The sequence below is a fragment of the Anser anser genome (genome assembly GCF_964211835.1).
Source record: "Anser anser genome assembly, chromosome: 5".
NCBI lineage: Eukaryota > Metazoa > Chordata > Aves > Anseriformes > Anatidae > Anser > Anser anser.
In genome coordinates, this window is record NC_139725.1 from 45,643,265 (window position 1) to 45,656,842 (window position 13,578).

General features: G+C 36.9%; 1 protein-coding gene and 1 long non-coding RNA gene across 15 annotated transcripts in view; one reads left to right on the top strand and one right to left on the bottom strand.

The window, feature by feature from the left end:
* The window catches only part of TSHR (thyroid stimulating hormone receptor), an 84,508-nt gene that overhangs the window by 16,266 nt on the left and 54,664 nt on the right, over positions 1-13,578 (top strand). For 7 of the 13 annotated variants that reach the window (XM_083839791.1, XM_083839786.1, XM_083839789.1 and 4 more), the window contains one exon: positions 11,907-11,978. The exons of 4 other annotated variants lie outside the window; for them this stretch is intronic. In XM_083839791.1, coding sequence (XP_083695917.1) covers positions 11,914-11,978 — 65 coding nt within the window. In that variant the 5' untranslated portion in view covers positions 11,907-11,913. Of the gene's footprint in view, positions 1-9,771; positions 9,841-11,906; positions 11,979-13,578 lie in introns of all 13 variants that reach the window. 2 more of the 13 variants (XM_083839779.1, XM_083839780.1) reach the window with 1 other exon arrangement.
* The window catches only part of LOC310900982, a 38,117-nt gene that overhangs the window by 6,357 nt on the left and 18,182 nt on the right, over positions 1-13,578 (bottom strand). For both annotated transcript variants that reach the window (XR_014585496.1, XR_014585497.1), the window contains 5 exons: positions 9,783-9,857; positions 8,964-9,056; positions 8,821-8,874; positions 6,262-6,395; positions 77-6,172 (listed from right to left, as the gene is read on the bottom strand). This is a non-coding gene — a long non-coding RNA (uncharacterized lncRNA). The remainder of the gene's footprint in view (positions 1-76; positions 6,173-6,261; positions 6,396-8,820; positions 8,875-8,963; positions 9,057-9,782; positions 9,858-13,578) is intronic.

The following is a 13,578-nucleotide window of genomic DNA, read 5'->3' on the forward strand; positions in this document are numbered from 1 at the left end:
CAAACAAACAACAACAAAAACATTTAACTATTTCTAGCTGCTATGGGATCGAATTAGCAAAAATTCCATTACTTACCTAAATAGATGTTTTTGAGTTATAGGAGTGAAGTTAGTCTTCATCCAAACCAGAAACACTGATTTATTAGGTTACAGCTATGACAGTAAGAACATAAGAATAACCCTGCTGATTGAAACCAAGGACCCATTTCACCAACTATCCTCTACTTGAGAGGGACCACAGATAGACCAGAAAGATACAAACAGGTCAAGCACATGTTAATACTTTCCCAGATTCTGAACTATTTCAACTGAGGGCATTTTCTGAGCCTGTTCATTCACAGAACCATAGAATGGTTTAGATTGGAAGGGATCTTAAAGACTATCTAATTCCAACCCCCCTGCAATGAGCAAGGACAACTCCCTCCAGACCAGGTTGCTCAAAGCCCCATCCAGCCTGGCTGTGAACACTTCCAGGGATGGGGTATCCACAGCTTCTCTGGGGAACCTGTTCCAGTTCCTCACCACCCTCACAGTGAGGAATTTCTTCCTTATATCTAATCTAAATCTACCCTTTTTCAGTTTAAAACCATTACTCCTTGTCCTATCACTACACTCCCTGAAAAAGAGTCCCTCCCAAGCTTTCCTGTAGGCCCCATTCAGGTACTGGAAAGCCACTGTATGGTCTCCCCAGTCTCCTCTAGACTAAACAACCCCAATTCCCTCATCCTGTCCATAGGAGAGGTGCTCCAGCCCTTTGATCATCCTCATTGCCCTCCTCTGGACTCATTCAAATAGGTCCATGTCCCTTTTGTGCTGGGGGCCCACAGCTGAAGGCAGTATTGCAGGTGGGAACTCATGAGAGCAGAGTAAAGGGGGAGGATCAGGCCATGCTGCTTTTGATGCAGCCCAGGATATGGTTGGTTTTCTAGGCTGCAAGCACATATTGCCAGCTCATGTTGAGCTTCTCATCAACCAACACCCCCAGGTCCTTCTCCTCACAGCTGCTCTCAATCCATTCTCTGCCCAGCCTGCATCTGTGCTTGGATTGCCCTGACCCAGATGCAGAACTCTGCACTTGGCCTTGTTGAACTTCATGAGGTTCACACAGGCCCACCTCTCAAGCCTGTCAAGCGATGGCATCCCTTACCTCCACCACTACACCGCCTCAACTGCACCGCCATTTTTTGCCTATTCATTGATTCTTAGTAGATCTCTCTTTCAACTGCATGTCCAATTTCACCTGGTGCCCATAATGTCTTTTGACAAGGAATTTCACAGGTCTACTTCCTATTGTATGATGAAAGATTTCTCTTTGGTTTTGTTGTTGTTTTTGTTTGTTTGTTTTTCCTAACTTTCTCAACTTGGTTTTCTTTGGCTTCATACATATGGCATTTTGTTCTTGTTTTTGAAGGTATTCAAAGTGCAGGCAAACCCTGCATTTCTACAGTGGCATAAGTATTTTCTCTATCCCTTTCCCAGTATTTCCTAATATTTGATTTGGTATTTCTGACTGTTCCTAAGCACTGAATCCATGTTTTCGTGGATCTAGCATAATGCCAAAACCTGTTCTGGAGTGAAAATGGTGAGCTCTGAACGTGTCATTTTTTATATATGCAACAGAAGAATTAAATTTCTCCAGTTACATCTACTGGCACCAAGTTTCATTTACCCTTTTATTTTCCGACCACTCAGTCCTATAAAAGCCTTCTGAAATTCCTCACAGTCAGCTCTTAGCATTACTACCATAACTTTCTAGTATGAGTAAACATAGTTACCTTGCTGTTTGCTCCCTTTTCTAGGTCATTTATGAATGTATCAAACAGCATAAGCCTTTATGCAAGATCCTTGTGGAACTTCATTCACTCTTATCCTTTGTTTTCTATTTTAACTAATAAGTTATTTGCAGCATGTTTATCCAAACTGTCACAATCTTGGAAATGAACTAGATTTTTTTTCTCCAAGGGGAGAACTAACTTTTCATTGTATACTAAAGTGTCTCCCTCATGAGGAGATAAATACATAAACTTGTTTTTGATATGTAAAATCCTGACATAAACATTTATGCATGATAAGAGTAACAGTTAAAGCTATTTCTTAAGGAAGATCTAAGTGAAAATAACAAAAATATATATATTTCTTTAGGAATTACTGAATATTCTCTCTTTGATTTGCCTCAAACCCTGAATCTGTTTAGCTGTATATTATCAGCCTTATCACATAATTGCAATACCATGTTTGCCATCTTTGGCTCTTCATCTAAGATTTTAATTTTGTGGATCAAACCCCTGTAACTGTAGGCATTGTACAAGGACAGGACGTAGATGGTTCCTGGCTTTGAAAATAATGGAGGACTACAGACAGATATAGACAAACATTGGGGTGAGGAGGTATGGCATCTGTAAGACAGTGGAAAGCTGTATATTTACATATATAATATATGCAGATTTCTAGAAAAGTTTTTTTTTCCTTTCCCTAAGGTAAGGCTCTGGCACTACTGTAATTTATAAATGGAAGTCCTATACACTAAGGTAATATGAAGCCAAAATTACTATTTGTGTTTGTTTTCAGCAGAAATTCAAGCAGTTCTGAAGTAACTTCCTATGTAATTTTATTTCTAAAAGACCTCTGGTGAATCTTAACAGTATCGTAACGAAAGTTTCTTTACATTTTCACATGGGCTTTTAATGTTTGTCATATGTATGAAAGAGTGGATTTGAGAGATCTTTCTGAATTTTAAAGTATTTCTGGCTGTTTATAAAGGCCTCTAAGATTTTTAAAGCCTGTTTCCTTTCTATACATATGATCTCAGCACAGAGTGGCTTTCTTTGTCTCACAAAGCCACATGTTACTTCTTTTGTTCATATGGAATTGCAGGAAGTTTCTTTACATTTGAAATTTAAAGAAAATTATTAACTAAAGCATGCTGTTCTATAATCCCTGTTCAACTGGTCAGATTCCAATCAAATTTGCTCCTTATTCCCAAATAAACCTGCAAAGATTTCTTTAAAGCTGGTCTTTGTTGGAAATACAACCCACCGTAGCATTGTCACAGTCTAGGGGGATGGCTTCTGTACTGTAACTACTTTTTAATCCATATGTCTGACTCATAGGGAAATCAAGAAAATGAACATGAAAATGAACATTTAACGAAATGAAAGCTGAAAAAATCTGTAGTATATAAAAGTGGTGAGAACGAAGGGCTAAGTAGGAAAAGAATACTTAATTCTGGTGGAGAAGATGAACATTTTCTTGTGGATCTGTAGTAAAAAACTAATGCTGTGGCACAGAGTTATGATTTTGCACTCCATATAGACACACATGTTCAAAATTATACTGGGAACAAACGTTTTGTTGTGAGCTACACAAATTTCAGAGTTGTCATCAGGATTGTCTCAGCCTTGGTTGCATCTATGGATTCACGTTCAGGTATGATAAAATATTGTAATGGAGATAGCCTTTGAAGACATCCTTGAATGATGTTTTCTTTGTAACTGAATTTACCAATAAAGGAATAAAAACATTTCTTCATAGCTGTGTTAAGCTTTAGGCTTTCATTTTTTAGCCTTTGTTCACTCTCTTTTTGACAGACACTTCCCCTTTTCCCACTTTGCATCTTGCCCTTGTCAAGGAAGGGAGAGGAATTTCGCCATTGCAGAGAAGTTCGGCAAGAAAAATTTATTTTGTATAGTTCTAGTTCGTATTACCGTTCGTGGAAACTCTGTAATTAGATGGCTAAAGACAAAACTGCATTTTTTAACACAGTCTTTTTCACTGTTTTGGTGGGCATTTCCTTTCTGACAAAGGGGTCTGAGTTGAAAGCAGCTTACGTCATTACCTCCTGTGGGACAAGTGTGTGTACTGAGTCTTTGGAGTGTCCTGGAGCAGAGAAATTTAAGAATTATTGTACTGGGGAGCTTTTTGATGTCATTGTGAGGCCACTCTTTATTACCTTTGAAAGGTCATCGTGAACATGGAAGATTCATGATGGCCGAAAAAGGCAAACATCACACACACCTTCCGTTAAGGCAAAACGGAGGATCTGGGGAAACACAGAGTTGGTGGCTCCTATGGAGTAATTTTTGTATGGAAGCCATTCTGTACTTTGGAACATCCTTTTTCAAGTGCTATATATGCTGCCTTTCCAGTTAGGATCCATACAGTGGCAAAACAATTTTATCTGTTTTGTTCTTTATTTCTGCTGTGGTAATTCCTAACATTCAGATTGCCTTTTTGACCTCTGCGGAGCAGCTGGCAGCAATTACAGGCACTTAGTGGTCCTCTGATTAGAAACAATAGTAGCCAGCAATTACAGCCTGTTCTTGCTCTCTTTCCTGTAGGAAGTGAACCTCTTCTGGCTGCTGTTTTCTGAAATTTCACAATCCCATTTGAACTTTCTTTGTAGCCATTAATAGACTTTTAGCTTGATAATTTAGAAATGCATTCAGAGTGTGCGCTCCATCCTGCACAGGTGGAGCAAGGCAATGGGCCCTTTGAGCAGTGGCCAGCAGAGGGGTCCGTATTGCCAGGTAGAGCCTCTCCAGCTTCAGTTGGCCTCAACAGGTCACCCTGGTCTTTAAAGAACGCTTGGGTGCGAGCTGAGGCTGTGAAGAGCTTTACAGCAGATCATAGTGAGCATATGCCAGTATTTTTATGAAACTGTTATTCTTATTAGTAGTTGTCAGAAATAAATCTAAGAACGAAATATTCTTCCACCTATGGGACTCTGTCTTAGATATCAGGGATAAGAGGTAACACCAGGGGAGAAATCTGCACTATTTCTGTAGTAGAAGATTGAGGTCTTCAATAGTCTTAAAACCATCATTTTTTATTCTTTTTTTTGCCATTACGCTAAAGACATTAGTAAAGAAATCTAGGGATTTTCATTAAATTAACGATTTTCATTAAGTGGCGATAGTAATTGCTGTATATATTGCCACATTAGTTTTTATTTCAAAACAAACTCAGAAGAATTCCTTAAAAATAATCTATGATGCTTTCTGTAGATCCAGGCAGATCACATGCATCTTTGAAATCAAGAGAGAACTGGTCTGATTTTAGCATGTGTCAACAGCTCATTATCATATAGAGATTTAAATTGCAACAAATTCACTATAGGTGCTTTCACTGGGTTTACTTCAGTTAGGAGCACTGGATTTTGTGGAATCCTGATTATCATTGCTTCTCATTAGCTTGGGTAGGGTACTGGGGCCCTGGCTGGATTACAGAATCTTCAGTAGAATAAAATCTCTTGACAAAAGATGGGCTTTTTGCAGATATGACCACTTTTTATTTCTCAAGTAAAACAAGGTATTTTTTGTACTCTAAAATTTTGGTTACCAATTAAGATGCATATAAGTGTGGCTGAAAGGCTGCTATGCTATTTGCAGCTTTACAACTTAATTTGTTAGATTTTTTTTGTGACTCTTTAACGTTTATCCTGTCAACATGAGGATGTGCAAGGGCTGACTCCAGCAGAACACAAAAGCACATGTTTAAAGTTAAGATTTTGAGGAACTGAGATTGTGCTACATACTTCTCATCCCTATTTTGGTAAATCAGCATTTGACAGTAGTCTATCTGTTGTACATGTGAAATTTTTCCATAATAGTTGTTGATGAAGGCAGGTCATTTATATTTCCCTAAACCACTTCCTGACAATGTCCAGTTTTCAAAATATAATCGCCTTTTTTAGACTATTTTGAGGTTCTGTAAACCCTTGTTATGGAAAATAACAAACATCTCTTGATTTTGCAGATATATAAAACATCTGCACAAATCAGATTTGTGAAAAGTTGCTTTCTTAACTGATACCAACAGAAAATATATATACTATTCTTAGCTTTTTACAAAATGCTTCGTAAACAGCTCCTTAACAGTTACAGCATTTGGTAATCTTCAAGCTTTTTCTTTCCTTTTACAGTTATATCAATAAACTCTGTTTCTCAGTTCAGAAGAAGGCTGTTGTGTGTTTCTGAAGTGGAATGGGTTGGAAATTTAAAGTCAAAAGAAAACAACATAATGAAAACTGACTGCAGCAGCAATTCAAGATTCAGTGAACTGTAACACTTATTAAATGACTCTTGAAATACTCTCCTAAGGTAGAGTTTTTAAATTGTAGTGAAAAAAAATTCTTTGCTATTGAGATGATCACAAGTAATTATCTTCATAGACACTGAAAAGACAAACATAAGTTTCTACTGCAATATCACCATTGGCTGACCTCATTGTCCATGAGGTCAGTTCCCTTCTTACCGTTCTTACCATAGATTTCTTAAAGCCTGAGTGCAGGAATAGTCCATGAGACGGCACAGTGCAACCATAGGGGTGGAGGGAGCAGATTCAAAGTTCAGGAGACAGTAAAAGGGAAGAAAGAACCATCAGACCTTGTACTCGTCCTAGAAAAAAATAATATTCAGGACTTGTACGTAAGGTGGAGTTCTTCAGTAGTCTGTTGTGAATGGAAATGATCAAGTGTAAATAAAAAGTGAGAGACTCTGGGGTAAAATCTAGTGTATGTAATAAATGATACTTTAAACTAGTTGCTACATAGTTTGTACAGTTTTCTTCCCAGGGCAGATCTGGGAAATCTAGTGCAGTACAAATGTTGAATTAATCTAATAAATATCAGAATTAAGTGAACAGTTTAATATTTGTAGTTAGTCAAATATTTCTATTTGCATTACAATGTGTATTTTCTAATGGGGCAGTATTTGGTGAATTTACATGCTTGAGTAGATGAAGGTGCTTGAAAAACAAGAGTTTTGTTTGGTTTGAGGGTTTCAGACATGCAAATTTTTAAAATACTAAAAACTAATTCTGGGTTGTTTTATCATGCAGACCAATCATTCGAGTTACCTGTAAGAATAACAAGAAGGAGAGAGTGTACATCCCTAAGGTTATCTGATCAATGACTTGTCAATTGGGATGCTAAGGCAAAAGGAAGTGATAAACAAAACATACAGAGATGCAGACCTGACAGGAATGACAAGAACAACAAAATAATGACAAGAAACCAGCCCGGGCAATCACACTAATTGATGAGCTATCAAGAAACTGCAGGCATCGCTTCAAAGAGGGGCCAACCTGGACTTCATAACTGATAAGCATGCAAACCCGGGGGTCCTGCATATTGAGGGTGGGAATTGGCGGAACCATGCAAACAGATCAGGCAATGTGCAAGGGAAGGGAGTTGGGTGGAACAAAGGAGGAAAACACAAAAAAGGGGTGTACGGTTAAGGTGTAAAATGGGGCTGGTCAGTATGTTTGTCTGACCAAGCCTAGATCACTGAAATTTGCCCTATCTACTTAATAGATAATATCATGAGGATTTACTAAGTTATATTTGATTTTGCTGAAAAATAACAACTATGTAGAATATGAAGGTCATATTTATATATGGTACAGACATTAATGACAAGTCAGTATGGATAAAATGACAAGAGGGGAAGGAAGACAGCAAATAAAAGGTTTACTTTACCATGCTTAGTTTTTCCTCTATCAGGGTGCTGGAAAGCCAAAAGGGGAGAAAGCAGAAAACTCTCACAAGTAATCATTACCTTGTGTCTATTTTGAAATATTCAACACCTACCACCTGTACATTTCATAGGATTAAGGAAGCCTGTGCTGGGATGAGGGTTCTTTAGCATTGAACTTTGCAAGAGCTCCCCATGCCCAGTGGCTTGCACACATAAGCACAGAGGATTGGCTGTGCAGGATCAGGCCGTCTCCGTCTCTCCACCTTCTGCCTGCAGCTGTGACCAGTAAAGTACGCCCCATGAAGAGTGTATGATACAAACATGCAGTGACACTGTCACAGAGTACTGCCTCAGCCTATAATAATTTGTGGTTCATGCACTTACTGAACCCAAGGTTTTGTATTCTCTACACCCAGATGTATTTTTCTTCCATTAATATGTTCAGTCAGTTTAGAATCTGGTATTTTTACCATTTCTTCTGGTACTTTGTCATCTCATAAAAGGCTGAAAGGAACATGTTTCATTTTTTCTATCACCCAGGTCCCTGGCCAGTGACTTAAGTTCATATTCATATGCTGGGCCTTATGAAGGACAGCTAAGAAGTGAACACCCAAATTCTCCATCTAGTTTTACCATTATATTGTAGAGGAACACATTTTGACTACCTTAGTTAGATCTACTTGCTAATGTGCACCAGACTCCTCTTGCAGTTTCTCCCATCTATTATTCTGCACTTAAGCGTCTAGGTTCTGCATTTACCACGGTTTTCTGTGGTTTTTTTTTTCTGGTCTGTAAACTCAGGTGATGGACATGGCTATTCATCCTGATCTGTGCTTGGTGTAGGGTACTGGAGAATGGGGGCAAGAAGTCATGGTACACGTTGTTTAAAGAAAACATGCTCTCCTGTGTCATCTATCACCACCAGGTGTTATCTATCACCAACAGGTGATAGATATGAAGGATTCCCTTCTTCTGCCCTGTATGAACAGTCTCATGCTTGGGAAACAAACAAGCCAAAAAGAGAGAAAGAGAGAGACTCTTGAGAAGCTTGTGGTTAAGTACCATTGTAAACATCTTCTAAAAAGAGCACTGTTTTTTATAGATGGCTTTTAGTGTAAGGCAATAGATATCTTACATATGCCTTTAAGCTATTGAGGGAACTTCAGCGCTGAGGGAGGATTCATCAGCAATGAGAAGTGAAGCTTCCAAGTGATTCACCAAATAAGGCAGAGAGCAGTAGAAATGTTTTCTGTTTAGATTTTCCTGTATTCTATCAGACCTAAGTCTGTAAGTCCTTCACACTCTGCCAGTATTTTGGCTACATAATGCTGTTAGTGCTACTTACCAGATGAAGAGGTGTTGTTAGAGTGATGTATACATTCTCCCGTTTTTTTTCTCTCTAACACAAGAGATTAATAAAATTGATACAGTCAAACACAAGTAGGCAGAGGCTGCAGCAGTACAAAGTTACACCCAGATTGCCTGTACCTCTCAAATGGAAAATGGCTTGATGTTTTTCCTCTGGTCCTGCTTGCTAGGTGTGTCTGATATTCACTAATCTCAATGTTTGAAAATGACCACCTGTGAGAAACAAAATACATTTCTATCAGCATTTTGAGTTTAACCTCCTTATATTCTAAACACTGACTTTTGTAAGTCATGGGCCAGTTTCTATTCTTGTGCGTGTATGCATTCAAAAGAAAACTGAGATCATCACTTGAGTTTTGCTGTAACTCCTTAGTACTAGTCTTTCTGTAACTGTATTTAGTATTTAGTGAAAAAAATCAGCTGTGCTGCAATTTTGACTTAAATGCACAAATGGAAGTGAAGAACTTCTGGCTTCTGAAATGAAACTATAGTTTTACTTAACGTTAAAGTAGAGGACTCCTAAATGGATAATCAAGAACTATAATCTGAATAGTTAGTAGTGTTTCATATGTGAGCAAAGCTTTTCTCCTACTTTTTTTTAATCTTGATTTATTAGTGGAATGTTTTTGTGAAATTATTTCTTATTTTTATTATTATTATTGCCTTGTTTTAAGCCATCTGTAAATTGCATATTTTAATGGTTCCTATTTAAATATTTTGAAAGGTACAGTGTAAAAAAAACAAAAGAAAAAATGAATGTGATACAACCAAATATACTGAGGACAATTAACATTAATTACATTGTAAGTAACACCACTTGCTTAGTTGACAGATTCATTGTCTCATGCATACCTAATGCTGCCTACTGTTATGGCTCTTAAATGATGGGACTAATTAATACAGAAATCAACAAAATATTTATTCTTAGGTAGCTCCTACCTGATGGGAACATAGGCACCAACAACAGCAAGAATAGAGTTCCTTGGTGCATTATCAGGTAGGACACTAGATTAACTGTCATAGAAGAGCAAAGCAGAAATAATAAATCAGTGCTTAGTAGTACTCAGAATGTAGTGCTTTAAAGAGATATGATATTATATACTAGATGTGTGGGTAATGCTCTGTGCATTGGTACTGTAAAGTCATTAAAATGAAGCAAATATGCTTAATTTTGAATAATTCACAGTCCTTGTACTTGTATTTCTGTTAGTCAGAAACAGGGTTGTTCCTATGCAGACATAAAAGATTCTAAAGTCTATCCATATGGTCTTACATTAAAAAACAAACATACAAACAAACAACAAAAAACATTAACATTAACACTAACACTAATTATTTTGCTTACCAGTTGTTCAGGTAGAGTGTCTTTCAGGACATAGATTCTTTCAGGAACATGCAGGGTAAACTTTTGGTGTAAATATCAAAGCAGAAAGAAAATTTAAAAACTTCAACTGACTGTCTGACCTGTGAAACTAGGAAATGCAAACTAATATCAACCTACAAAACTTAAAATGTTTTATTCAAACATTTTCTTGCCATTTTTAAAACAACTCATTTACTAAAAATGTGGTTTGTATGCTTTTGCATCTTTGCAAATCTGGATGGCAAGTTTATAATGAAAATGACCTCAGACTTTGGGTTCTTCTTTTTGAAAGATTTTATGGAATACAGTCTGAAGATTTTTTCCAGATTTAGTATTGAAGCTTTCAATCTGAATGAGAAAATAAAAGTAGAAATAAATGGAAATACTCAGGAGCAATTTTTCATTAAATGAGATTGAACATTCTAGTGTGTGTTGTCTTTGCCTTAATATAGAAAGGAAATTAAACGAGCTATTAAATGTGAGCACTTATAGTTACTTTTTTTTTTCTTTCTCGCATGGAAAAGTAATGTATATTTTGCCAGTAAAGTTTTTTCCTTCATTCGGAAAATCTTACTTTCTTAATGAAGACCCTGTGGGTGTCTAGATACTGGACTCACTTGCCAATTTGCAAATTGGAACGTTCAGGTTTAAAAACAATTTCTAATAAATTTCTAAATTTCTAAAATAAATTATAAAAAAATAAATAAAATTTCTAAAATAATATTTTATCTGTGTAAATTAAATATAATTATTATAATCTTATACTTCATGTTACAAAACAGAAAACATTAATGCTTGTTCATTTATTTTCCACTGAACTGTTCAAACAGCAGCTATGGGAAACATTTATCATTTGTTCTTGGTTACTCTTCAAACTGTTCATTGACTATGTATTTTGTAAGTGTATTCCCAGATGTACTGGAAAACCAAATATGCCCTCATCCAGCAATGACATGTTGTAACTTTAAATCTAACAGACATATTCTCATTTTCTAAAGCATTTCCTCCTTTTTTTGTTGTTGGTTTTTTTTTTTTTTTTTGAGCAGTCAGTCTGCTAGGAATTCATTCTGTTAAGAACCTGGCTGTTGATAGTGTCTCCCTTAAATATTGTCTGGTTTTCTGAAACCTCTGCAGATGGGTATGATACATATTTCTATTCTCACCTGAAGTGCAGCTTTAACTGGGCTTGTTAAAAAATGGCAATGTACTCTGCCATCCCCACATCAGATGTTTATGGAAGAACAGTGTATTTACTACAAAGCATAAAGAGAATTTTATGGAGGTAGCATCCAATTGCTCTAATTGAATTTCGGCTGGTGTACCTGAATTTCCTGCTTGGAAGCAGGGATAGGTCATCTCTGAAGAGCCTAAAATGGTTAAAAGAATGCTTATACTCTTCGTATTTCATTTACTTCAATGGACAGATACGTTTGCTACTAATGCTCCAGGTTTTTGGAAGGTCCATCATTACCACTGAATGCTGAATTCCTGGGTGAGATGATGCAGAAGGTTCTAATTTAGATTGAGAGAGGACACCAAGCAAACCACAATGCATGAAACAGGAATAATGTGAAGGTGGAAACACTGAGAAAAGGGAAGATAAAAACAGAAATATTGGAGCAGAGCTGGAGTTGTGTACGACTTTTTAATGTTAAAATGTACTTAACAGGGGATATTAACCCAAACTTTTATTTCTATAGGAGGTTTATGGAGACTCATCTAAGAACAATTCCAAGTGAAGCTTTTTCCAATCTCCCCAACATCTCTAGGATGTAAGTTCTGTTTCTAATATTATTCTATTAGCTCTTCTATTAAAAATCATGTTTCTTCCCCTCCTGTAGTACTCTTGCACATTTGCTACAGCACCACTCACATTTTAGAACTGCAGGTAATTATCCAGTTTTTTATAACCTGAACTGGCCATAGCAAGGCATGCTAGGCATTAGTGGATGAGAACTTATCTTTATTGAAATAGATGTGATAGATAAGTCTTTTATTTTTTTCATTCAAAAAATATGAGAAATGGTTTCATTCACAACAAATGGCATATTCTACTGCTGGTCCAGACTAAATTATTTTTTTTAGCTCCCAACATGATTTTTAACTCATTCTATTGAAGAATCTATGGCTTTTCTAGAATAGGAATGAATTTTCACAAAAACATTAGTACTTTTGTGATGCAATAAGGACTTCTGTTGTGTCACTTCCTTTATATGTAAACATGCAGGGATACAATCCATAAGTGGAGGCCAACAGCCTCTACACACTTGCCTCAGATCAGCTTTTGTTACAAGTTGGTACCTGCTTTTGCACTGCCCCATTCATTGATGTCAGCAGTCTTGAGGCAAAGGTGTCCCAGGTTTATTAATTCTTGCTCGTAATCCTGTGTATGGCCAGTTGATGCAGAAACTTCTCTGCCCTCTCCCAGTTCACTCCCTAGAATCATGTAATTTGGAAAGGACCTGAAGAGGCCTCTTGTCCAACCACCTGCTCAAAGTCGGGCCAATTATGAGGTCCAACCGTGTTGCTCAGAGCTTTATCCAGCCTGGTGCTCAACATTATTTGTGTCCAATGTTAACTAAATAAACCACCACCGCCAGCAAGAAGCCCACATTTTTCTTATTTCAGCCTTTTATTACTAATGTAGTAATGTGAGCCCTTCTTGTTATCCATGACATTCCTTGCAAGTCTCATCTCCAGCTCAGCATTGGCTGAATGGCTGAGATGGATTAGTAATTAAGAATTTATGAAAATGGGGAGACCTGGAGGTTTGCCTAATTATGTTTTATAATTTTACCCAACTGTATTGAAGTAATTACTTTCTGAAATCCTTAAAAATAATTGTTCTTGAATATCTGCAGCCTAATTCACCATCTCAGTTTTATCAGATAGATGGTGTATTGTTTTGGTTTTGTTGGGGGATATGTTTCTCATATGACTTACAGTATCACATGTAAATCTGATAAACTTTGTTCAAAACATGCTTTTATTAAATGTAAAAGGATGTCATCTCTGCTTTGGCTTTGAATAACACAATCTGTTGCTTAGAGGCCTTTCAGATTACAAAATTCTCAGATTGTAATAGTTATGAATTTGTAAAAGTATAGGTGTTCATTTAAAGAATTAATTGAACTCTTCTCTAAAGATGCCCAATCAATGACAACCTTTTGCCTATACTGTTCGGTAGTAATATGGTAGCAGATAACCAGCAGATAATTTAGTGAAAAGGAAAGTCACATTTGCAAAGTCCTTATGGCCTTGAATGAGATAATAGGTGCTTTTTACACACCTTGAAATAATCCGTTGACATCTATGTCAGTTTATCTGGTTGGTGATTTCAAGGCTAGCTGGGCAAACTAATGTCAGTATCTT